Raw genomic sequence first — 24,439 nt, forward strand, 5'->3', positions numbered from 1 at the left:
ACGTCTGCTGCAGGCACATAAAAAAACCTTGTTAAAGAAATCTGTGGGCTGCAGAATGTTATGATCAAGATCCCTTAAAGAATTCTGTGCAGCCTCTGCTTACCTGTATTGTTTGTCAGGATGGATTTTATTGCCATAGCATTGTTATTTGTGATTTAATACTGCTTGTTCATATAATTCAAAGTTGTTTTTTAGCAGTTGTGACACCAGAATGGCATTTCTATTGCCCTAGGCCACAAGAATTTTCAGCTGGTACCAATGCAATACTTTTAATTGCAATGTCATGAAAATTCCAATTTCTCTCTGTAAATCATCACTCAAAGATCAAAAAAGCATCCATCAAACTTCACTCTCCTATAACTTTCTCTGTTGTTTAAGGTTTAGCTCTACAGTCCTTCATTGCTACAGGCTCTGATGCTGCATTGGTCTCCATTGCTACCAGCCCATTATGTGGGTCTACAACACAGGACTATCATCTTTACTGTAGCTGGCATGAAAAGTAACACTGGCCAGACACAGAATTTGGAGAGAGAAATTAAAGGATATTTTCACTAGTTTTATGCACTTATGCAACACTGGAAGCTGGGATAATAATAGGACATATTGAGAGGAAATGGAGCACTATGGGGCGTTGAGAAAAAGGAAAGAGAACAAAGATAATCAACTTGAAGTGAGGTTAGCACGGAAATGGTATCTTCCCTCCCTCTTCCATACGCTGTGTAATGCAAAAAAAGCTGTAAGTTCTAGTTTGAGACTTAAGTAAGACTATTATTATATGAAGAATACTTGTAGTAACACACAAGTCAGCAGAATAATTCTGTTTGTGATAATCAGCTAATAAATGTTAAAGATGTGACAGAATGACACAGACTGCCACTTGGCCTCTAGCTGTGCTTTGGGAGCCAACTCAGGCTCCAATTGCTCATGTGCCATCCTTGCCCTCAGAGTTCAGGAGTTACTGGGATAATGATGGTGCTTTCCTTTTGTTAGCCCAGGTCTGTGAGAATCAGAACAAATGAAACCTGGCTCTTGCTTGCAAACTGATGGAAGCCACAGTTGTGGCATTTCTCAGATCTCCCTCCTGGACAGAATGAGTGTCTCTTCACTCTAACTCTCAGTATGGGTACTGTCTACCCAGCAGTTATTTTTACAAAAATTTGAAGCTCTTAATTACTTTAAAGGTGTATCTACCCTTTTATCAAATTTGCCTCAAATCAGCCTATGTGCTCAAAACCTATTAATGGGGCACACATGTGCTATGATTGCACAAATCTCCTTTCCTTAGTAAACTAGGCTAAATACCTCTAAGAAGCCAAATGAAAGTTTAATCTTTAAGAAATGACATTTTTAAAAAAATCCATTTCTTATAGATGTTCCTACCAAATTTAATGTCATGTTAATACTACTATTCAAATGTACAGGAATAAATAAGAAATTTTTTGATCCCTCCTCCACATTTCCACATTAAAAATACGATTTTTCAGTCAAGCTGTTTAGAACACCTGAGATGTTGCACAGCAAATGACTGCCTTGTCTGCTTCAGAGCTAAGTCAATATTAACACCAATGAAGTATGCATCACCATGGTATTCAGATGGACTTTGCATTTTGATTGAAGTACAAACACATCCAGCTGCCAGACACAGGTAGTCCAGGTAGGAAGCATGTATTCTGTTTTGTAATTTGGCAAGGAAACTACAAACTGCCTAAATTTTAGTCAAGGACCAAATATTCAAGAATCTGGAGATGATGGAGAGCCTTGACAGTATTAACTCTGTTTTAGAGTTGCTGCTCAAAACTTACTTTGTTTCTTAAGTTTTCTTCAAGGAATACAATAATTCCTGCTAAGAACACTATATGCCCAACATGAGGGACCCTGAAGGAAAGATAAACAAGTTGACTCTGCTAAATATTGAGGCAAAAAGGAAATAGCTGTGTAGATACAAGGGCTTTTGGACAGTTTCAGACTTTATAAATAGCAGTCAGTGGATTAGAAAACTTATGACAAAAAAACCCCAGCACAATCATTTTTTTAAACAACGTTTTTAAAAATATGTAATTCTACCATTTTAAGGTTATAATTCATAAGCTACGGAGGAACTTTCTAAAACTGAAGAGAAAATGTTCATCTTCTAGAGACTGTTCTCAACAGAACCTGGCAAAAAATGCAGTTTAAGGGAAGGCACTGATAGAGTGTTCACATTAAATAAACAGAATGTTTTAGAGAAGCCAACACTTTCTTTTGATGGTTCCTAAACTTCATAAAGCAGTCTGAGTGCAAAACCCTAGGACATGACTGGCTAGATTCATAAGCAAGAAAAGGAAGGTGGAAGTGATGCTGCCTTTCATCCAAAAGCCCAGGCACTTGTGCATTCATCTGGGAGAATGCACTAGGCAGGGAAGACCTCTGCCGAGTTCCTTCTCCTGTTTGAGCAGAACCTCCTTGGTTTTTTTTCAGGTAAATGTTCACTGAGTCAGAATGACTCAAGCCTGATGTGTAAACCAGGAACTGGGGACGTGGGGCACCCTTGGCTTTTAATCCCTGTTCAGATAGACATTTAACATTCTTAAAGTGGAACAGCTAAATCAGAGAGGAGCACCCCAAAAACCCTGCAAAACTCTGATTAGATCAAACCCATGAGAAGTGTTGATTCTAGGACTAATAAGGGGTCTCCCCTTACAGACTGTAAACCAATTGGCTGGTGGATAAGACAGCAAACCCCATTGTTTTCTGTTTTGTTATCCTAATTCTTTCTTTCAGTTTGGCAGCCAATCTGATAAATAAAAATCAGTTACTGGCACAGACTTTCTCAGAATTCCTAGACACACTTTACAGATGTGATGATAATGCCAAGAAATCAGTTTCAGTTCTAGTTTTATGAACAGAAACTGCTAGGCAAATATATGATTACTTGTAAAGAATATAAAGAAATCTAACAATCCAGAAGTGTGCTACTTTCTCCTTACAGAGATTTGCCCAGAGTTGCTGATAACTCAGCAGAAATTCTGAATAATATTCTACTAAAGGAATATTACATTTAACAGATTTTCTTTCTTTATTTCTGTATTATTAGTTCCTTTCTTTTGGATTATGAGAAAATACTTATTGCTTAGGAGCTGATATGTTTCTATGTTTATTCTTCAGGTATTTTTAAAATCTTCCTAATAGCAACTCATTGTGACGCAACATAAGTTATTTTATGATTTTCAAAGCAGACGCATCATTTATCACTTCCAGTACTATCTGCAATAGTTTAAAAGCCGCATTGGAGCATTGTACTTCTACAAGTTTTAACTCACTTTTTTGGCCTTTCCTTTTTTGGAAGGAATTATCCTCTTTTTGTCTGCCCAACACAATGTGGTTTGCTTGTGGGATCCTATATGAAGAATGGCTAATATTTTGCATAAATTGAGTTAATCAATTTTTACAAATCACAACAAAAGGAAGCATCATAGGAGAAATTTTCGCTTCCTGTTAAGAAGGGCACATGCTGCTGAATATCTGTTCACAATATTCTAATGAACTAGAGTATCTTGGCATGGCAAAATAATGTACAACACCCTTTCTTTCTCTGGCGAGGCTTGTGAGAGAGAGAAACCAATGTAGCAGTAGGATTCTTGCAGTATAGCAGTTTTTGTCAGTATGACCTGGCAATTGCTGTCAGTTAGAATAAGACAACTTCTCCAATAAATATACTTTACTCCTTTTTTTTAAAAGCAGAAAATATGACTGTAAACTTTACCCAGTAGTGTCATTTTTCAACAAGAGTCTCTGGGGCATATGTTGATTTGGTATTATGTCACTTTTCATGCTATTTAAGGCTTCTGCCAAGTAGTGTAACAATGTCTGGCATCAACCCAGTGGAACAATGTTCTTTACTACTAAATTACTTAATTGAGCAGAAGTGGATGCAAAGGCTAAACCAAGTAGTCATTCGCTTGGATTTTCTTTGCTGTGTGGAGTACACACAGCAGTAGACATCTAGGATTGAATTTGTTCTAATGTGAATGATAAAAATGAATCCAATAGACAAGGTGCATGCCCTGTGTCTCTGATCTGAGACCTGGACGAGCCATTGCAATAGGTAAGTGGATGTACATAGTATCATTTTTCTAAAATCAATTTCTTAAATGAAAAATAAATTCTTTCAAGGCTTTTTTTCTTAATGTTAATCTACTAACTTTATTTTAACCTAAAGTAATGACGAAAAGCTTCTGGAAACAATTTTTTTTAAGAAATATTTTTTCTTTCACATCCAAATAAACAAACTGGATTTGTAATAGCAATGGCTCTGTTTGTAGACATTTTCACTCTGATAGAGCTCATCCAATTCAAACACTTCCTGTAACTTCAAGCAGTTTAGAATGTGTTCTCATCTGATGAGTTTGAGTAATGTTGACAGGAGAAATACATGCACAATGAAGAGACACTGACTCTCCTAGATGTTAATTTTTTATTATTATTATTATTATGCATGATGGTATGTGGGAAGTGCTTAAAAAGACAATTTATGGTTTGGGTTGGGTTTTTTTTCGTAATTTACAGAAGCATACTTCTAAAGGTTAAAAGACTGGAAGCTTACACTTTCTTCAGGGTTGAATGTTAGACTTTTCAAAAAGGAAAGTATATGCCTAGCAAACATTATAAAATAATGTTATAAACAGATTAGATCACCCCTTACTATTTATACTTGTGCCAAATTCCTGAAGGTATGATATCGTAACAACAAACCACAGCAGACTAAATGCAATCAATTTTACAAGCATACCTTATGGAATACTTGAATACTCGAGTAAACCATACATGTGTTGAATAGTGTTTGTTTTGCAGATGTTCATTTAGTATCTGTTTGTGCATTCATAGTTACAGGCTTCCCATCTGAACATATCCATTCTAATAAAATTTTGGCAGCAGCTCCAATTGCAATGTCATGCGGGTTGGTACTTGCTTTATGTCTGTAGTGTCTCTAAGAATAACAAATAATATTAAACAAACCCATAACTTCAATGCTAATGAGCAAGACTTCCTCACTCTGCTGTAGGTTTTTTACTGACATACAAAGTCAGAACTAGACAATTGCACTCTGATTTCCAGATTACATTCAAATAGTGACCAGACACAACATGGAGTCCTCATTCAGTAAGGTTTTAAAAAAAAAAAATCATTATTAGGTATATTTGTCACAGTTGTTGAGTAGCGCTTCCCCCAGTAGCTTAGTAGCACTAAATGTACCGAGTCTGCTTCTGACATGTTTTAACTTACTCTAGAAATCTTCAGTAATGGGGACTTCACAGTCTCCCTAGGTAAATCAGACAAAGTGAACTTTGATGTTAATAATAAGGCAGCATTATGTTAAACTCAAGCCACATATAAAATTTGTTTTTCAGGATTCTGGTCAAGAACATACTATAAACCACTTTACTCTTCAACCACTCTCACCAAATATTAATTTTGCTTACTAAATCAATAGTGAAGAAAATATTCAAAGTTCATTTCTAAATATCAACCTGAAAATGACATAAGAGGTATTTTAGTATCAGCAGAGCCGAAGGGGATGTCTGATGAAATGTACTGTAAAGTTTTTATCTGTGAAAGTTCTGTTTTCGTAAAAGGTTTGATAACTTTATGTTCTCCTAGTACTCTGCTTGTATTTCTGTGTAGGTAAATTCATGATCCCTATTTAAATTCCCTGTCACTTTCTTTGTATATGGCACTTTCCTTCAACTGGAACACTGCTGGCACTGTTACATTGACCTCCAAGTTCTATGACAGATGTATCTGCGTGCTGGTGGTAGCTTAATTGTTCCCCATGTTTATGTAATCTATAAACCTATAAACTTGTAAGAGGCTTGCACAAATACTTTATGGTGACATCTGCCGCTGCTTCAGTTAAGAAATGTGAATTCCCTTTTTCTGGATACTGTCTCCCATTTGCCTCCGTTGTTTGTGGAGAGAGTTGGGGAAGTGAAGACTCTCTCAATCTATCTAGTGACACTGGTTAGGTCATAATAGTAACAAAATGGATTTCCTAAGATGAATGTCAATAGCAATAGTTCTAAGAATTTCTTTATAAATTCTTAATCCAAAGATAATGTAATTTGTAATGTATATCTGATTTTGTGTATCTTTAATGGCAAAGTTAAAGGTTTTCCAAATTAGCCTGTAACTACAGATGAATAAAACATTAGCTTGTTTTATGATTTCATGGTAAGAGGTAAGGTGGTTTATACGCTTTAAGCACTCATTTTGCTGTTCTTGCATAGCAAGGTTTCTGAAGTATCAACTACACTTCCTGGTTTCCCACTATCTAGCTCTTTGGTCTTCATCTGGAAATATAAAGCAGTTCAACCAAACTATTTGTGTTGCTAAAAACCTTGACGGAATGTTTGCCTTTTAGCTACATATGGGTGGGATGGCTGTGGTTAAAAATCAAAAGGATCAACAAGTTGAAAAATATGGTGCCAGGGTGAAAAGTAATCATCCAGCTTTTGCAGACATTGATGCATTGTTTAAAGATCTGCTAATTGATATAAAGAGTATGAGGATCTTTTTTTCCCGGTCCCAAGCTTTTTTCCCCATAAGAGAAAAATGGATTACCATCTTGAGAATTATTATACTGGGCCTTTTGGTTACAGAAATCAATAACAGATAGACATTTGCTTGCCTAATTCTTTTCTAGTCTCTATGAATCAATATGAGGATTTTTTTTTGTTCACATTTGAGCTGAAGCAATCGAGAGCAACTGCTGTCTTGCAACTTGCTTGTCTCTAGTTATTAATTACTACTTGAGAAGACATGCTTTGGTTTCCAATTTGCCTCCCCTTTGCCTATCTCAACTGCAAAATCCTCATGCTTAGCTGACTGACACTCTTGCCTCAAAATGCCTGAACATAAGTAAAATAAGAACAATATGAACAACTGCTGGTTGATATGCAGAATAAAGCTGATAGTTGTATTCATAATTTCTCACTTATTGCACTTGTCCCTCTACTAGCATAAAGTCAGAGGAGTCAAGACAGGAAGTAAGTTATACCCCCCGATGCTGTGAGCAAAACAGCTACCAGTTTCTGCCACTTCTTAACAAACTTCTGTATGCCTTGTCAAAATGAGACTGTTCAGGGGTTGATACAGGGTGATGTGGGGGAACAGACCGCTGGGATAGAACAAATGATAGTTTTGTGGGCAATTTACAACCGAGAAACAGCAGTAAAAGACCTACAGAGCACAAGGGGCAGATCACAGTAACAATATAGCAAATCTACACTTAGAATGAATCTATGAATCTATCACTGCAATTTTTTTGCTGAGGGGAAAGAAAAAGAATGGCAGTGGAAAAACAAAATCCAAACAGCTAAGAGACTTTGTTTTTTTGATTGGACTGGCAGGTCTTACAGCTGCCAGAGTTGACAGTATCAATGTAGTCTAGTTGCCTCCATCCATGAGCCCATGTTAGCAAGTGTCTTCAGTTTACAAATGCAACTCACTTTTATTTGTGGTTGTTTTGTTGTTTTTTTTTTTTAACCTGCAGCAAGCAATAGAGATATTTTGGACCGCTGAGGGATATTGTAATCAATTGATTTCTCTGGCACAGACAATGCTTTTGAGACAAAAAATAGAAACTGATGAGAGATTACTGTCAATAACTCTCAGAAGGGAAAGGAATGCCTCTTTAGTAATTAAGTTACAGGCCAGTAGATCTAAGACAAAGTAATTCAGACATGCTAGATTTCAAGCTCAGCTTTACTACTGTAGCCAACAGCGCATGCATGCTGCCCAACTGCATGAAATACAATTGTTCTCTGTAATCAGCTTCTGCTAAGTTTCTCTTTCAGGGTATATCGTATGTTTAGAGTTTTCTCTGTAAGTTTTCAGGCATGGTCCTCGTAAAACCTCTTGTTAGCTTATCAGTACCTCCTTTGACACATAACGCAGCCTTCCTTCATGGTACTTAATTCTGGCTGGCATCTCCAGAACTTGCACTTTTTTAGACTGCATTTTAAAGTACAGCATGTCTTCCGCTATACTGGCTTCTCCTATAGGAGATACAAATCTTCCTGTGTGGTACAGCTGCCTATGCCTTTCTTATTGCAAGGACACCATGGAGGAGCATGTTCTTTAATCGCCTGGATCTGCTGGCTCACTGCAATGATAACTGCCAAAGACTATTACTAAGTGTGGAGAGTAGAATCATAGAATCGTTAAGGTTGGAAAGACCCTTAAGATCATCGAGTCCAACCGAAATAGGTAGGAATCCCTGTTTTTATTTCCCCCTACCCCAGCAACTCCTATGTCATTTCCGTGGCTGATGAGGAACATTAGAAGGGCACCTTCATTGTTGATGCAGTCTATGAAGTCCCACATCTTAACGTCAAGGAGACACAGCTCACCTATATCACAGTACACTGAGTTTTCAGTATCTTCTTTATAAGGAGCTTTTTTAGATCTCATTAAACTTTCTAATTTTTTCTTTATTCACCAATTATTCGTTGCAACACAAAGTTTTACAGCTTTCTCATTAACTATCTACTAAGCTTAGCCAAGATGCTCATCTATAAAGTGAGGGAGCCCTGGAAATAACTACTGTTTTTGTCATTATGGGGGCTATTTACTATCCTTCATTCATTTGTGAGTTTCAAAGTTGTGAACTTATTAATTCTCACTTGATAAACTTGTTTTGCTCCTATGGCTTTGTAGGATAATGTAAAAACATGATATTCAAATAAGTTTGTCCAAGGACTTAGGCAGGGGTCTTGCAGAACAAACTATGCAATTGTGCACCTTCAGAATACACAAATTTAATAACTTAAATATGCAAAGTTGATCTTAATTCTGTTATTTCACACTTTTTCAATGTTTTACTTTATAATCTTAATATTCTCTTTATATTTATCTTGCTTTAGAAAGAACATAAACACCCACAACGATTTCTCAGTAGGTAAATGAGTAGTTGAAAATACATGTTTCAAACAACTGGACTATACCTCTCTCTTCCCAGCCACTTCTGTCTAAAGTAAGTTCCCCTCTCTAGTTCCCATTCTTTTTCTCCATTTTCTGCCAAATATCAAGAATATTTCTTTCTCTCTTTCTTTTTTCCTCCTATTTTGGCAGGATGGCATAGTTTAATAATTGTTTAATTACTGAACTGTAATAACCAAATGATTTAATGGCATAATCACGAGGCAGCAATTATTTAATTACTCATGTTGTTTAATTTTTTTCTTCACTTCTCTGAGGTTCCAAAGTACTTTGGAAGCATCTCAAGGCTAAAGATAAAAGTGAAAACGAACAGATTATTTTCCAGGCTAAACATAGTAGTCAAATCTTTAGAGCTTAAGTTCACAAAGAGAAGGACACCTCACTTATTCTTCTGAAAAATACCTATATTTCAGAGAGAGTTTACACTAAATAAATTGAGGATGTCTGAAGGCAGCTATGGCAGATGTCACCAACAATAAGTTGTGAGAAGTATGGGCTGAAAAAGTTGAGAGGTACAGATTACATTTGGTTAAGTTTTTTCCCATTATGTATCTTCAAAATTCACCAGAAATATTTTCATATTTTATTAAAGGAAGAATCACAGTTTCTTTTTGATTAGGGTAGAATGGACAGCAAAACTGAGAAAAAAAGAAAATCTAAACTTGGGAGCATTCTTAAGACAGATGTTGCCCAGGGTGAGAGAGCACTATAGACAAAAAGGCAGGAGAAAAATGAATTTCTTAGTCACCTTTCGGTTCAGAGATTTTCATATGCAAATTTTGAGGTGCGTGAAAACAGCTCTTTGCGGTACTGTGCTCCAGGACTGTTTTCCCTAGAGACCATGGCTCCACTGCCCAGTTAAGGCCTTGCCTAGCAGTTTTGCCATGTCCCACTGAAAGTAACGGGAATGTTTTGTTCAGTAAAGGTTTGGAACAGTTGATCATACGTTCAATTATGTTATTTAATCTGCTGGGTAAATGGCTATTAAAAAACACAATGAAAACACAGCTGCACAACGAACCTGCAGTCTGAAGAGCATTCAGTTTAGTATCTTATGTTTCACTGACTCCAGTGACATACCCCGCATTATATTGTCAGTTGTTCGTATGTAATGTTAACTTTGGGTAGAGCTTTCCCTAGCTTTTGTTTGGCCGTACGGCTGTGTGGAGTTACTGGTGTTTGTGATCGACTGTACCGCAAGGGAAAGGCCTAGCCGCCTGTCACGGCCTACCAAGGGCCGCGCCCGCCGTCCCTGCACGCAGAACTGACAGCGAGTGGGGCCTACTTACGGGGCACCGTGGAGGTGAAGGCTGCTGGCGGGGCCCGCCGTGGATCTGGCGGGGTGGCGGCTGGCCCTGTCAGCGCTCGCCAAGGCGGCGGAGGGCAGGCGGGGCCGTGCCCGGCGACGGCAGCGGCTGAGGGGGCGCGAGGCGGGCGGCGCGCGCCATGCCGCTGCCGGCCGCGGGGTGTGAGGCCCGGCACATGGCGCGTGGCACCGCCCCCGCGCGGCCCCGGCCCGGCCCCGCCCCGCGGCTGCCGGAAAGCGGGCGCCGCTGTGGGGCTGACCCGCGCTCTACCCGTCAGGCAGCGCGCCGGGCGCCGCGCGGCCACCCCCGCCTCCTTCCCTCCCTCCCCCCTCGCCCGCCCTCCCTCCCCCGGCGGCGGCGGCGGCGGCGGCTGAGGTGGGGCGCCGCGGTTCGGCGATGTGAGGCGCCTCCGCCAGCGCAGCTGCCTCCCATCCCCCCGCCAGCCCGGGAGGAAGGGAGCGGGGCGGCCTGCCGCGGCCTCTCCGGACACGCAGCACGGTAAGCCAGCCCGCTGCTTCCCCCCGGCCCTCCCTGCCGGCGCGGCCTGCCGCCTCCCCGGGAGGAGGGAGCCGCCGCTCGGCGACGGGCGGGCCGCGGGGGGATTGTCGCCTGCGAGACCGACGCCATCTTAGGTCGGAGCGCGGCCTTGCCCCCCCCCCCCCCCCCCGCGTCTGTAGAGCGGGCACCGCGGGCCGTGAGGGCCTTCTCGGGCCGCCCGTGGGGCCCCGCTGGGAACCGGGGGGTCTCCCCGCAGGGGCGTCCCGGGCAGGGCTCGCTCCGCCCTGCCTCCGCCGTCCAGGGGCCGGCCGCGGCAAGGGCCCCCGGCAATTGGCAGCGGATGCCGGGCTTGCCGCCGGGCCTCCTCCCCTCCCGCCGCGGCTGTGGTATGCGGGCCTCGTCCAAACGCGAACCTGCGGCCTCAGTCGAGTCCTTGCGGTCACCCGGCGCGGGGGAGGCGGGACGCCGGGCGGTCAGGCTGCGGCAGAGCCGGCGGCGCCAGGGGCGCTGCGGGCGGAGCGGCAGCTGCTCGGCTGCCCGCGGGGACTTGGCTTCCTCCCGCGGCCTCGCACCCATGGCAGCTCGGGGGTGTGAACTTCTGACTGGTTTGCGAAGGCAATATTGGCCTTCCCGAGGCGGAGCTTATACCATCTCAGGGCAGAGAGGGTAGTGTTGGCTGGTTTACTTTGGTTTTGAAGGAAGTTGGTTTATACTTTGGCTTTTTAAAACTTTCAGGTTCAGTTTCAGCTTGGTTATCGTTTCTTCACTGCTGAAACAAATGCAGCACTCAATAAAAATGTAGTTGCTCACAGTCCTGATGAAGCTGTGGGTTGCACGCTCTTCTACAGCTACCATGAGGCAAAGTTATGTACATGTATGGGAAGTCATCTGAAAAATACAATGTGGGTGCTCACCGTGTGGTCTGTGTTGTAAATAATATAATTTCCTTGTTCATTTCAAGTGCAGCTATTAAAGTGGAGAAAATAATGTTTGAATAATTCACTGATAATACTGTTATTGGAAAGATGACAAACAAGGCTAGTCTGAGAACTTTCTGGTTAATGTAGATGTCTTCACTCTTTACGCTCACTACCAATTTCATACTAGTGATTTGATTTCAGTTATTTTAAGCCAATCCAAAGTAGTATTGAGTATTGGAAAGCTCACTTGACTTTGAGTGGAACAGGTGAATTGCATCTAAAGTAATAAATGGGTTTTCAGTAACTCTAAATCTTACTGCAGCTACATTTGCCATGATTTTCTATAGTATTGATTTCTGTCTTTAAGATGCGCTTCTACAGATCACTTTCTGCTGTTTTCACTACAGCTGTTACATTCTTGTTACGTTTACTAATGTTTGTATCATTTTTGTTCATGTGAGTGCTTTTAAATGCTAACAGTATAAAAACAGGTTATAAATACAAGTGGCTTTTAATAATCTTTAAACGTAATTGTCACGATAAATAAAGATGTCCAAACTAGTGCTTTTAAAACCCTTATTTCATCAGAAGCTTATTGCTCTTTTGTGCAATGAGTTAAATTTTTTCTGTCTTTTATCAGGTTTTTAGTTCGTTGCTTGTCTAGTAACTATAATAGTGTTCCATGGACTTGTGTCTTTGCAGGTTGTTGATTATCTGTGCCTGCCTAATGGACTTTCATGACTAGCCTTAGCTTTTGCTGGGTAGTTGCCTTTTAAAGTGATATCCTGATATAGTCTAATGATATTTTTTGAAAGTTTTTAAGAACTTGTTCAGAATTTTGACGCTTTTTAGCCTAGAACAATGGTTTAAACACTTTCTTTGATTATATGCATATAACATTTTATTGGAGTTTTGGACCTCTCAGATGCATGGACTCCCTTTAAGGAGATGTGCGTATGAATGTGTATATATGTTTATATGTATTAAAAAATTAGGAAAATAAAGTCTATTGTCAATAGGTTTACCTTTCTTATACTGGCATCTGCACCTCAACTGGGGAATATTTGGTGAGAGTGGGGGAAGGATTCGCTGTTGGTTTTGGCTTTGAGAGCAACCACCAGCGGATTCCTGGAATGCATTTTCTGCGTTAATGTAGTTAAAAAAGCTGAAAACTTGGAAACTAGTTGTACTCTAAAAATGGATTTAGATGTTTCCTTTGGCAGTGGAGACCATTTGAGCAGTTCCTGCACACCTCCTGTAATCAAATCCATTCCCCCTTACTGCAACTTTGATTGTCCAGGCCACAGATTTTTTGACCTCTCAGTAGTGCCGGTAAAACTGTTAGTGGGCCAGGTTATTTTTAACCTGCCCTGGTTCATGTCATAGTTCCATGAAAAGTTGTACTAGCACAGCCGAGGGAGCAGTGCAGGAGCGGGGCGGGAACTCATTAGGCTGGCTTTGTTGCCAGGAAATAAGTCGGTGAAAGCTTGGCTTCAAATCATGGCACTGAAATACAAAAAAATAGATTAAAAGATTTTAAATAATCTTGATACTTGCCTTTTAAAAGCTGCCATATGTTTTGAGTCCCCTTTTGAGAATACCTTAGTATGTACCTCCTGATTCATAAAATGAAACGTCCATAAAAGGTGCCACCAGTTGGTGTAACTTTCTAAAAGTTGTTATCAAATTACTTTTAACTGTATAAAAAAAAAATCAGCTGCATTATAGTGTAGCTGAGGTTATCACATGTATTTTATTTAGAATTCTGCTAACATATAGATTGCTTGTGTCTATTTTGTGTTTTTAATCAGTTACACGTGCTCTCATTTGCATTCTCTGAGCACATTTTATAATTGATTTACTTTTTTCCCTGAGGTCAAATAAAACTTTTTTTTTTTAATTAAAGAAAAACAACTCATATTTATGTTGTCAGTTTAATGAAGAAAAGTCTCTGACAGTAGTCTTTCATTTTGCCTTGAAGTCTAATAAACTTTGCCTCTGTGTTAGTAAAGAAAAGGCATTCTAGAGAATGTCCTTCTACAGAGAGTCAGGCTTCTATTTCCAAGACCTGGCACATGGCCCTTGTTGTCTGTCAAATGGAAATTGGCTTCATATTCTTCCTCTTTTCCCACAATGAGAATCTAGTTTAGTGTCTTATTCGCTTCTTTCCTAGCACCATGTTTAACTTCAGCACCCTAAGCTGAGGGAGGGAGGAAGGAAGGAAGGAGTATGGCTTTGCTACTTTATATTATCCCCAAGGCTTAGCATGTAACACCAGCAGCCCCATCCTCATACACTTTAATGAAGGTAGGGGCACAATTCTGTCTGCTCCCCTGTGATAAGCTATTACAGACTAATTACTTCTACAGTCCATCACCAAATCTAGCAGCTCATTACTCCTGTCCTGAAATTGTCTTCTCTTATTAGATATTGGAGAGTTTCTCACTATGTCTGTGCTGAAGACTTCCATTTCAAACACTGTTGATGGATAATGAGGGGGGTATTCTTAGTTTTGCATAATTATACTTTCAAAAAAGCAACTTGACCCAATATTTAATACATATGTTGCTCTCGAAATATTTTTGGAAAGGAGAAAATCATGGGAAATTGTACAGAAATATGTGTTGAATAAACACCTTCTTCATCTTACAAGATAAATAATTTAGTTTAAGAAATATCAGTTTATCATTATGAATGTAATCGTGGTTTTGTCACCTTGTGTATAAGGCATGATAGTGTTTAATGACATAATCGTATACCTTAGTGCTTGTGTGTTGCCCTGGCTATTAGGTTTAGGGAGTTAAACTGTCAAAGAACTATCACTGCATAATAGTGGGAAGTCAAGCTTCCTGAACTAGTTTGCTTTGTCAGGCAAGTGTTGCATCAGCACAAGAATAAGAGAAGTATTGGTAATGTTTTTTGTTGGCAGTGGCCTGGTAATAAGACTACAAATATTCTTAGGTGGATTGTGGCCTTCATGAAAGAAACTTGCTCAGATATCCTTCACTTTTTGTCAAAGCAGTCCAGTGATAAATTGAATTTCATGTGCTTAACTGCTATGAATTTCAAGGAATTCCTGTATTGGCTGGAGCTACTATTGGGTTCCTCATCCAAAACTGTATTGTTTCCCCTCTGATTTAGCAAAAAATGGAGACATTAGATTTTGTGAAGCTCTGTGTCTTAGGCAAAGCACACACTGTTGTATTGGGATCCTGATCCTGGTTATTGCTGAGACAGCCCTGTGGTTTTATGAAATTACTGGTCTTAGTACAAATTAGATTACTGGTAATGTGTGTAAAGAAATATAAAAGTTTCTTATTTCCTGTGTTGTTCAGAAATACTTTCAAGATTATGTTACAAGATGTGAAAAGAAGGAGGAAAACTTCATTGGCCATCACCATTTATTTAAAAAACAAATAAAACTGGTTGTGATTAGAGATGCTGATTGTAATTTGGTTAATTCCAAAAGCTACATATTTTCATTACTATTTTCATACATGACTTTTTTTTTTCCGTACTGCAAGAGCAAGTCTCCAAGCATGAGGGACATCTATGCAAAAATTTTATCAAGTCCTAACTGATAATGAAAACACCATGCAATGTGTTGTGGGTATGGTTTTGGGTTGTTGTTGTGAGGTGTTTTGTTTGAGTGTTTTTTGTTGGTGGTTAGTTTTTTTGTTGTGTGGGTATTGGGGAATTTTTGTTTTGTTTTGTTTTTGTTGGATTTTAAAGAGAATGTGACTATGTGGGAAGCCCTGGCAAAATCTTACAAAAATGTGTGGGGCTGTGGTAGGTTGTGGGTTTGGGTGGGGTTTTATTTGGTTTGGGATTTTTTAGATGGAAAGAGAATAAAGCTGTAACTAGTGTTTCAGTAACTCAGTTGTGCCAGGTATATTACACACTTCATAGTAGGGTCTTCCCATTTCTTGTGAATCACTTACCTGGAATAGGAGTATTTTTTAAAAGGTATCTTCCACTGTCGTGTCAGAGGCTTCCTCTGATAGTTACTGGCGGATTATACAAAAATAGTTTAAATTATGTGGAGGATATCTTTGGTCTTTTATCATCTTTAATAGCAAAGATGAGAATTCAAATAATTATCAGAAAGATGATGTGGTGTCGATTTATGAAGATCTATATCAGATCAGGTTCAACCTGTATAGAACATGGCAGGGGAGGGCAGGGAAGGAATACTGTTCTATGGGAATTATCATCAAGTGCAGTAATCTTTACTGAATGGTGAAACATTTTTTTTCATTAAAGTATTGAATGTTTTGGTATGTGTGTTTTGTTTTTTATTGTCTAGTCTCAAGATGGCAGAATTATTTATGGAATGTGAAGAAGAGGAGCTAGAACCATGGCAAAAGAGGGTGAAAGAAGTGGAAGAGGATGATGATGATGATGAGCCAATCTTTGTTGGAGAAATATCAAGCTCAAAGCCAGCTAGTACATGTAAGATAACATTTTCCGTAATTTAAAACAGGTATTTCAAGGTGTAAAGCTTTAAACTTGCTTTAAACTTACTTTGAAAATATAGAATTTTTAACAGTAAGACTTAAGAAATTCTGCATCTTAAAGCTGTTCTGTACTTTGCTGTCATACTGAAAATGGGAATTATTAAGAAATTCTGTCCTGAAACCCAGGTTATGCACAGCTGTGTCTACCTCTAACATTAAATCTCTGAAGTCAAAACGACGACGTTTGAAGGTTTTAGCATGAACAATACGGTTAAAAAGCCAATATATACAGTGCTGAAACCATGCATGCAGTTGCTCATAATATAGTTGATATTTAGTTAGATGCTTGAAGTGTCTCCCCACTGAAGTAATGTGCATGAATTTAAGTCTTCATGTTACAGTCCCTCTTTTTTCTCCACCCCACATTTCGTGTGTTGGTGGACAGTCTGAATGGGTGGACATCATTCTGACAAAACCAAGGTAACTGTCTTAAGTGTCTATAATAAAAACACAATCAGGAAAAGTGATTAATGTAGAAGCCTCTCTGTTAAGTAAGAGATTTCTATTAATAAATTCACTCATCCCCTGTAAAATAAAGAGTTTTTTTCATCAAGTTCTGTAGTTTTCTCCTAATGCAGGCAGTGCAGGGAGTGAGGTTAGGTGGTTGTGATGACAGCAGATGTGTCAGGATTCCATGTTTGTCCTGTGCTTGGGATTTGGCAGGTGAGTAAAGGAGAACATCATTTTTGTTACTTAATTTTAGTAATGAAACTTCTTGATTTCTGTATGCGGCCATCTTGTCGATTGTTAAGAGGTACGGCCTAAGGTTTCTCTAGCTATCAAATACACAAGACTTTGCCTGGTGAGGTTTACTGCTTTCAGTTTCTGCCTCATCTCTGCTATGCTTGTACCCAAGATTTCCATAGTCATTTTCTGAAGGTGTATAGTTTGCAGTGAAGAATCTCAAGACAAAATGTTAAACTAGGCTCTCTGTCACGCTCTGCTGCATGGACTTTGGAGCTATTATTAGCTGTTCAGTCATTTTAGTTCACAATACTTTCATCTTGCATCTGAACTCTATTTTATTTTGTTACTCACTGGGATAGTAAGTCTAATACTTCTTACTAACTTAAAAAAGTGGAAAATTATGTTTTAAATATTGAAGAAATACTGAAGCTGATGTTAAAATTCTCTCACCTGAAAATAGTTCTTAAGGGTTAATCTTTTTTAATATTTTTAAAATATTCTAGAGCCTCTTGAAAATTTGAAGAATATTTTAAAATTACTCTAAGAAGTTTTCTGCAGTTACAAACTTCTAGAAGGACTGAAAAATACCCCTACTGTCTTCTGGAAGGTCCAGAGACCACTGGATTGCTCTTGGTCTTTGGCAGTAGGTCATGGCGTAGAACAACTATTAAGGCACTAGGCATGTGTTGAAACAACAAATATGCCAAGTTTCATTGCAGTAGTTGTAGTCTCAAGATTTTTTTGTAGTCATAAAGGATAGAAATAGTTCAGGTGAAAACTATAATTTTGGTATGATTCAGCAACTTCAAGAAGTTTGTTAAAAGATAGGGACTTGCAATGTATGCATCTTACTCTAGTGCTGTCCATACTCGGTCCTGACACAAGTAAAATCACCTATGGTATAACTTTTTACTTTATCTCTTTTCCTTCCCTTTCCTCAACTTTTCTCTTTGTAATCTTCTACTTCACTATCAAAAACAGCTATGGAAGAATGACCTCAGTTCTTCTCTGGCTTGTAAGTAGTACTACCTGGCAGTAGTCAGGCTTCAGTTTGTTATTGGTGATAGGCAAGACACAGTGAATTCAACTTTGCTTATCACTGTTGTTTAGTTTTTACCTGAGAAAATTCCTGTCTGATCAGATGAAAAATTAGATGACAAATGGAGACTCGCATGTAGTTCTTAATTTTTCTGAGAGGTGTATTTTCTGCAATACATAGCAATTTTTTTAACCTTTTTCTGGCAATGCAATTATTAGTTTTTATACAGACTGGTGTGGAAAACTTGAAGGAAATAGTTAAAAACCCAACTTTGACCTGCTGGCACAGTGTCATGCACAATAAAGTGCCTCTTCTGATGTACTGGAGGATTAATTTGACTGGGATGAAAAGTAATTCACACTTTGTTCCCTTTACCATTTCCTGCAACTGCTCATTTTTTGTACAGTTACTGCTCATTTTTCTTGCTTCCTTTTTCATGATACAAACCTGTAATTTGTTACTACTTTAAAATGTTGTTCTGCATGTTAGCTTTCTTATACTTCAGTGCTGTTTTACCTAAACAGGACAAATAACACTTTGATGGGGGAGGGGAAAGGGCACATCAAGTCTATGATGGATCAGCTGAGTCATGTAAATCTAGTTTATAATTTCAAATCACTGTCTTCTTGAAATGTTCTTTTTAAAAAAAGTAAAATCTACCTTTGTATTTTAGGATGTGAATTGTGTGCGCATCAGACTGTCTGAAGCTGAATGTGCTTTGTGAGACGTAACTTTTAGGATAGCTTTTTTTTTTTGTAGGTAAATGAAGGCTTTAGTTCCATTTCACTCTGAAATTCAAATGTGAGGTCTAGATTTACTAACAAACACGAAGTATGTGTTCAGCATAATCCTGAACTAAGTTAATCCTTGCTCTTAGTGTTGTGTTCAAGTAAAAATAGTATTTCTATTACAGGACAAATTTTCATCATATCTGAAAAAATGCAAACCTGTTTGAATCTGTTGGTTGCAGCTGCTTTTTTATTAGTATGATCTAAATGCAGGTGACAAGTTGAAAGCTGTGATCTTCTGAGCTCTACTGCTATTAGATTTATTTATCAACCTAAGTAGTGTATACTAACGAGCCATTGCTGGTGGAAACAGCCTTAAGGTTGTTAAACACAATGTGTAGATACTCTAAGCTCTATTGTTTGAGATCCTGATGTAATTTGACCCTGGTTTGAGAAGGTACTTTAAATCTTGTTGGTTAGATATTGGAGGATCTATCTGATTTCATATGCATATTTTCCTATGTCAGAGCAAGAAACTTGACAGCAACGTTAACAGAATTGAGAATCTGGTGGTAGAAAAATATTTTGATTTGATGAATATTTTTGTAAGATTCTGTAATGATCAGAAACTCCAGACTAAGACACAAAAAGTCAGGGAATGTCGGTGGCATTGGTTAGAGAGGAAACATAAAATCTGAGAAATTCCATGTATTTCTGATGAGCTAGAACTCTGGTCATAGACTACCACATAGGATATGTAAGAAAATCAGTCCTCTTGTAATGCAATTCCAACACAACTCCTTTGATTGCTGGTCTGTTGATTTTTCTTTCACATTGGAAAATGGAGTTCATGAAGTCTAAAAACAAGGTTGTAAGTGCTGTGTTTTCCTGTAATACAGAAGCAAATCGCATAGTTACTGGTTTAGAGAAAATGCTTCCTTTAGTGTGGAGCAGTTCTAGTATTTGGGGAACTTATTATGTATATGAGAAACAAGTGAATAAATGCATTATAATCAGCAAAGCTGAATATTTATGAAATGTTCTTTTTTTGTTTGCACTCTTATTTGTGTGGTAATCTATTTCCAAGAAAATAAAAACTGAGATTCTTAGGTGAGCTTGCTTAACCTAAGAGGAGAGGAGTAGAACATATCTTAATTTGCTTTGTTTTGCCAGGTATTTATTTTAGAAATAATATTCTAATTTGTAAGTCAAATCCTAGTTGGCTTAATTAGTGGATATGAATGCTACTTTTAATTTGAAAAGCAATTAAACTATTAATTTAACTGCAATTAAGATAAATGTAACTTTTGACAGATATATTGAACAGAGTCAACCTCAGCTCATCACGAAGGGGGATACAGAATGGTGCACCCAGTAGAGGTACTTTATTGTCCTAATATGGTAATTAAAAACAAAAAATCCACAACACTTATGAAACATCTGACTGCAAAATTATATAAAGGTAACTTTGGAATCCTTTGCAACAGGTACAGTTACTGCATTCAAGCCTGACAGTCACCATTATGCGACACCTGCCTCCAGCCCCGGTGCCATGCCTGTGTCGTCAGTCTTTCAGTCTGTATCCAGACCTACAACTAGCTCTGTAGCAGTTCAGCCATTGTCTATACCAGTGAATGTTTCAGGAACTTCACAAACACTGCAGAGACCAGTTGCTGGATGTTTATCAACACAGCAGATGCCGGGGTCAAGTTCTGGAATATCACAGCCTGTTAGCAGACCTGTAACCATTCCAGTGACGACACAGCCAGTATCAAGAAATACCACGGTTCCTGTAGTGGCTCAACCTGTATCCAGGCCAGTGACTACTGTAACAGCACAGCCTGTAATGCTCGATCAGGTAAATTTTTATTCCCTTAAACTGTAAAATACTCAGGTGCAATTACTTTTGAATAAATTAACAAGGAACATACTGACTCAGTCTAGTAATTTGAAGACCTGGACTAGATTATAGACTAACATTATATAAGCTGTAAAGATTCTAGGACCATAATGTTGCACTGGTGAATTAAGATATATATTTAAAAATAGTGATTTGGAAGAGTCAAAGATGATAGCTTTAGTAACATTGGAATTACATTAAATGAAAATCTTAGGCATAAGAGAAATCAGTACTGTTTAGGTTGTGTGGAGAAATGATGGAAATTCTCATTCTCTAAATTTTGCAGATTTCTCTGCTCAGAGACAGATCCTCTGTAATGATAAATTAATTGAATTTTTAAATAGCTTGCATTTGGTGTTTAAAGTAACTTTGTGGTTTTCCCACCTGATTTTTTACAGTGCCTCTCTTGGGATTTTCACTTCTTAAGAGAATGCTGTAGTGGTAGCTCCTTAGGTGTTTTTGCTTTTTGGTTCATGTGTCAGTTGTAGTGAAACAATAGTATGGTAAGGAGGACTTAAGGAACCAAAATTGCAGGGTCAGTAGATGAAACAATTCGGCAACATACTTGTTTTGCTTGAAAAGCCCAAGGGAATTCTGCACGTAGATCATATATCATAGATCTTCCTGGATTGCCACAGAACCTCAGAATGATAACTTTAGGGAGTCAAGTTAGATCCTGGTTTTATTGCCTTAGCTGTTGGACATTTGTGAGAGAGAAAGAATTAAGATTAAAATTTCATATTTGTATGAGGTAAACTATGATGTGATACCTTTATTGAAAATAACTTAAGCTGGAACTGTTTAGACAATGTGCCTATAATGTTAGCTACTCCTCTCAGGTTAAAATGAAGCCTAAGAGTAGGCACCATCTCCACCATCCATGCAAATATACACACCTGCAGTTGTCCCAGCTGTCAGTCTTCTGGTATAAATAAAAATCTCGCAGCCTAATGTATTCTGCATTTGCTGAACAGGGGTGTTAGTCTGAATCAACATAGTTAATAAGGCCATTAAAACATGAGAATTAGGTGTTCTTGTTAAGACTTTTGGCTAAATCATTGCGGATGGAGGGTTGTATTTTAAGAAAAACAATGCAATGGAATCATTGCCTATCAACTGGGTAGCTGAATCTGGCAGATTCATTAGGAAAGTACTCATACTTTCCAGTTTTGAGTCTTCAGCAGTTGATAGTTTGCAGAGAGAAATTGTGGGCATGTCTGGTGAAGCAGGTTAGCTAAATCAGTCTGTCACTGTATCTAAGGCGGCCTAAAAAATGATACAATCAAAAGTCCAGATATCGGTAGGATATCTAGATTGCCTCTGGAGTTCTCTTAAATCTGTCTTTATACGGCAGGACAGTTTAATACAGAAACGTCTACTCCTGCACATAATGTATACACATATTTCAAGTCTGTGAATTTTATTTTTATAAATGTTTACTTATGACATAGTATGCTTTATTAAATCCTTCAAAGGAGTCCTAGGATGTCTTGCAGAATCTTTACTGCAAAAGAAAGTCCCCTCCTTTACTTCCCTTGCCCATACATATTTTTGTTCTAATAGGCAAAGCTGCTAGTGGTCTGTACGTTGTTTTTATTAGAAAATCTTAGAGTAAAACACCTAGGAAAGCAGAACTTCTCCAAAAGGTATGTGTAAGCTGGACATAACTCATCAAGACAGTGATCTCCTTTAAAGACACTATACACACAGCACTTCTTTTTGTGAGAGTTCTTTTTCATTCATTGAGTTTACTTTCAACAGGAATGTCACAGATGAGACTTAAAGTTTTATAGTCTTATGTAGCCAAAACCTGCAAGTTGTTGTTCTTCTCTGGCAGAGTAGAGAAACACCTATTTGAAGAAGTTGCAGCCTGAAATATGACTTTCAAGGTACACGGTATGGAAAGGATCTCTAACCATGCATTAGTCACTTCTGTCTGTTCCAAGTTAGGCTGACATGCTTTAGAAAGTAATGCATTCTTTTCTGGGATATCCAGTGCATAGATACTCCACTGTTGAAATTATCATATATTATATGGTTGCTTTACAGTGTTGACATTTTGATCATGGCTTTCATGAGCTCTTAATTTTTTAAGCTATCCTAAATGTAACATCCTATTCTTTGCATGTTAAGATCTTGAGTACCTTTAGGAAGGTTTTTCTGTTGGCTTTTTTTTTTTTCCTTGCTTAAAACATGCTGCAAGTGAATTGTCCCTCTCTTCAACTTAACTTTTCTAGATTCAGAATTGTATTTTGAATTTTAGCCTTATCTATAATAATTTGTTTTCTTGTTTTTGTATTGTTCCTGTCACTTTATTATGTTATTTTTTTATGGGGAAAGAGGCTTGTTTGGTGTGCTTTTTTTCAGTGAGGTACTATAGTTCAGCTTCTTGGGCAAAGTTCTGTGACTTTTTTAAAATCACTCCTGCCACATTATGTCATTTGCTGTTCTTAGTGTCATATGTATACTACCTGTATTTTGGTTCATGTCCTTGGTTTGAATTGTCTTCATTCAAGAAGAGCTCCTTAGTTTTTTTGTACTTATTTTTCCCCCCTTTATCTAGTCTTTATTTCACTTGAGACCACTGTTTTATATTGATGATTTTCTGCCTTGGGCTTTCTGTGACATTTTCATTCACACATTATTTGTTTCGTCCCAACTTGATTTTCTTATGTGGCAAGGGCTTCAAATAAGTTTTTCTGGGAAATGCTTGATGTTTGGATTTTCAGCTTCCAGATGTTGAAACTTGCCTTTGAAATTAAAATATTGTGATGTGAAGATGACTGTGAGGTATGACTGGACACTGTGGCAGGACCCCTCTTTAGCTGAACATCCTTCAGAGAGCCTTTGCATTCCTAATATGGTGCAGTATTTTTTAATCTCAGGATGTCAAAGTTTTTCTGTGGGAACTGATTGCTTTTGACCACCAACTGGGTTGAAACACACACTTCCTCAATTTCATAACATGTAGGTCTATAGTTTACCTTTTGTCAATGTTTGGTATTCCAGTTTTATCATTGAAATACCCCTTTCCAATCACAGGCTTGATTCACTGACTTCCTGTAAAAGTCTAGCTTTTGTGTTCTTTTTACACTACATTAACGCAGTTCCAAAAACTCTGGGTTGAACTTGGCTTAAGTCGTACTGTTTACAGCAATTCTAATTCAGTCAGAGCTACTGCTGTTGTGTATGATAGCATAGGGCTATTTGCTTCTTTATGAAAGATTTGTTCTTAGCGGTTAAGTTCTTCTATAGTTCAGTGCTCAGAATGCTCTCCAATAAGCCCCAGCCAATTTTGTCCATATCTTTCCCCTACTTAATGGGCACTTTCCTCAGTCTGAGTGTGATTCAGGTTCCAGTTCCTACTTAATTTTGGGAGAGCAAAGGTCTGATACCATGCATTGTATTTCCTTTGTGTGGATTTGGTTACCAATTATCACGTTGGTTTCCACAGTTAGGAAATCTAGGATGGATAGTATGAACCAGTATTTTCATTAGTTTCCTGGAAAACTAAAAGTGGTGGTGGTTTTTTTGGGTTTTTGTTTGTTTGTTTGTTTGTTTTTCACTTGAGCCCTAGGAACTTCATTTATAAAGGTGTTGGGTTTTGCCTTTCTGCATGTGAGAGCACCTGTACATGTTAGTTTGGTATTTTTTTTCATTGATGTGGTAAAGCTGGTTTTTTTTCTTTAAAACGTTTTTGCTTTCTAAAGCATAGGAAGATACTGGGTTTTTTTCTGTGTGTAAAATGGCAGAGCCAAACTGTATGAAAGGAGTAATTGTAAACAGAAAAGGATACTTTGGAAATTATGAGGCTTTGAATTTCCAGGATGTCTGTTTTTACTAGCTTACTTGCCAGATATGTTTAGT

General features: G+C 38.4%; 1 protein-coding gene across 16 annotated transcripts in view; it reads left to right on the forward strand.

The window, feature by feature from the left end:
• The window catches only part of ZNF280D (zinc finger protein 280D), an 88,023-nt gene that overhangs the window by 24,463 nt on the left and 39,121 nt on the right, over nt 1-24,439 (forward strand). For 12 of the 16 annotated variants that reach the window (XR_015701600.1, XM_087745102.1, XM_087745110.1 and 9 more), the window contains 3 exons: nt 16,008-16,153; nt 19,987-20,052; nt 20,160-20,530. Coding sequence is in view for 15 of the 16 variants with exons in the window: in XM_087745102.1 (XP_087601228.1) it covers nt 16,008-16,153; nt 19,987-20,052; nt 20,160-20,530 (583 nt within the window). In the remaining variant the exon portion in view is untranslated. Of the gene's footprint in view, nt 1-10,516; nt 10,782-16,007; nt 16,154-19,986; nt 20,074-20,134; nt 20,531-24,439 lie in introns of those variants that run through there. The other 4 variants (XM_087745111.1, XM_087745116.1, XM_087745109.1 and 1 more) reach the window with 4 other exon arrangements.

The sequence above is a fragment of the Nipponia nippon genome, unplaced genomic scaffold (assembly GCF_047370975.1).
Source record: "Nipponia nippon isolate SJK-2023a ecotype South Korea unplaced genomic scaffold, ASM4737097v1 scaffold_9, whole genome shotgun sequence".
Lineage (NCBI taxonomy): Eukaryota > Metazoa > Chordata > Aves > Pelecaniformes > Threskiornithidae > Nipponia > Nipponia nippon.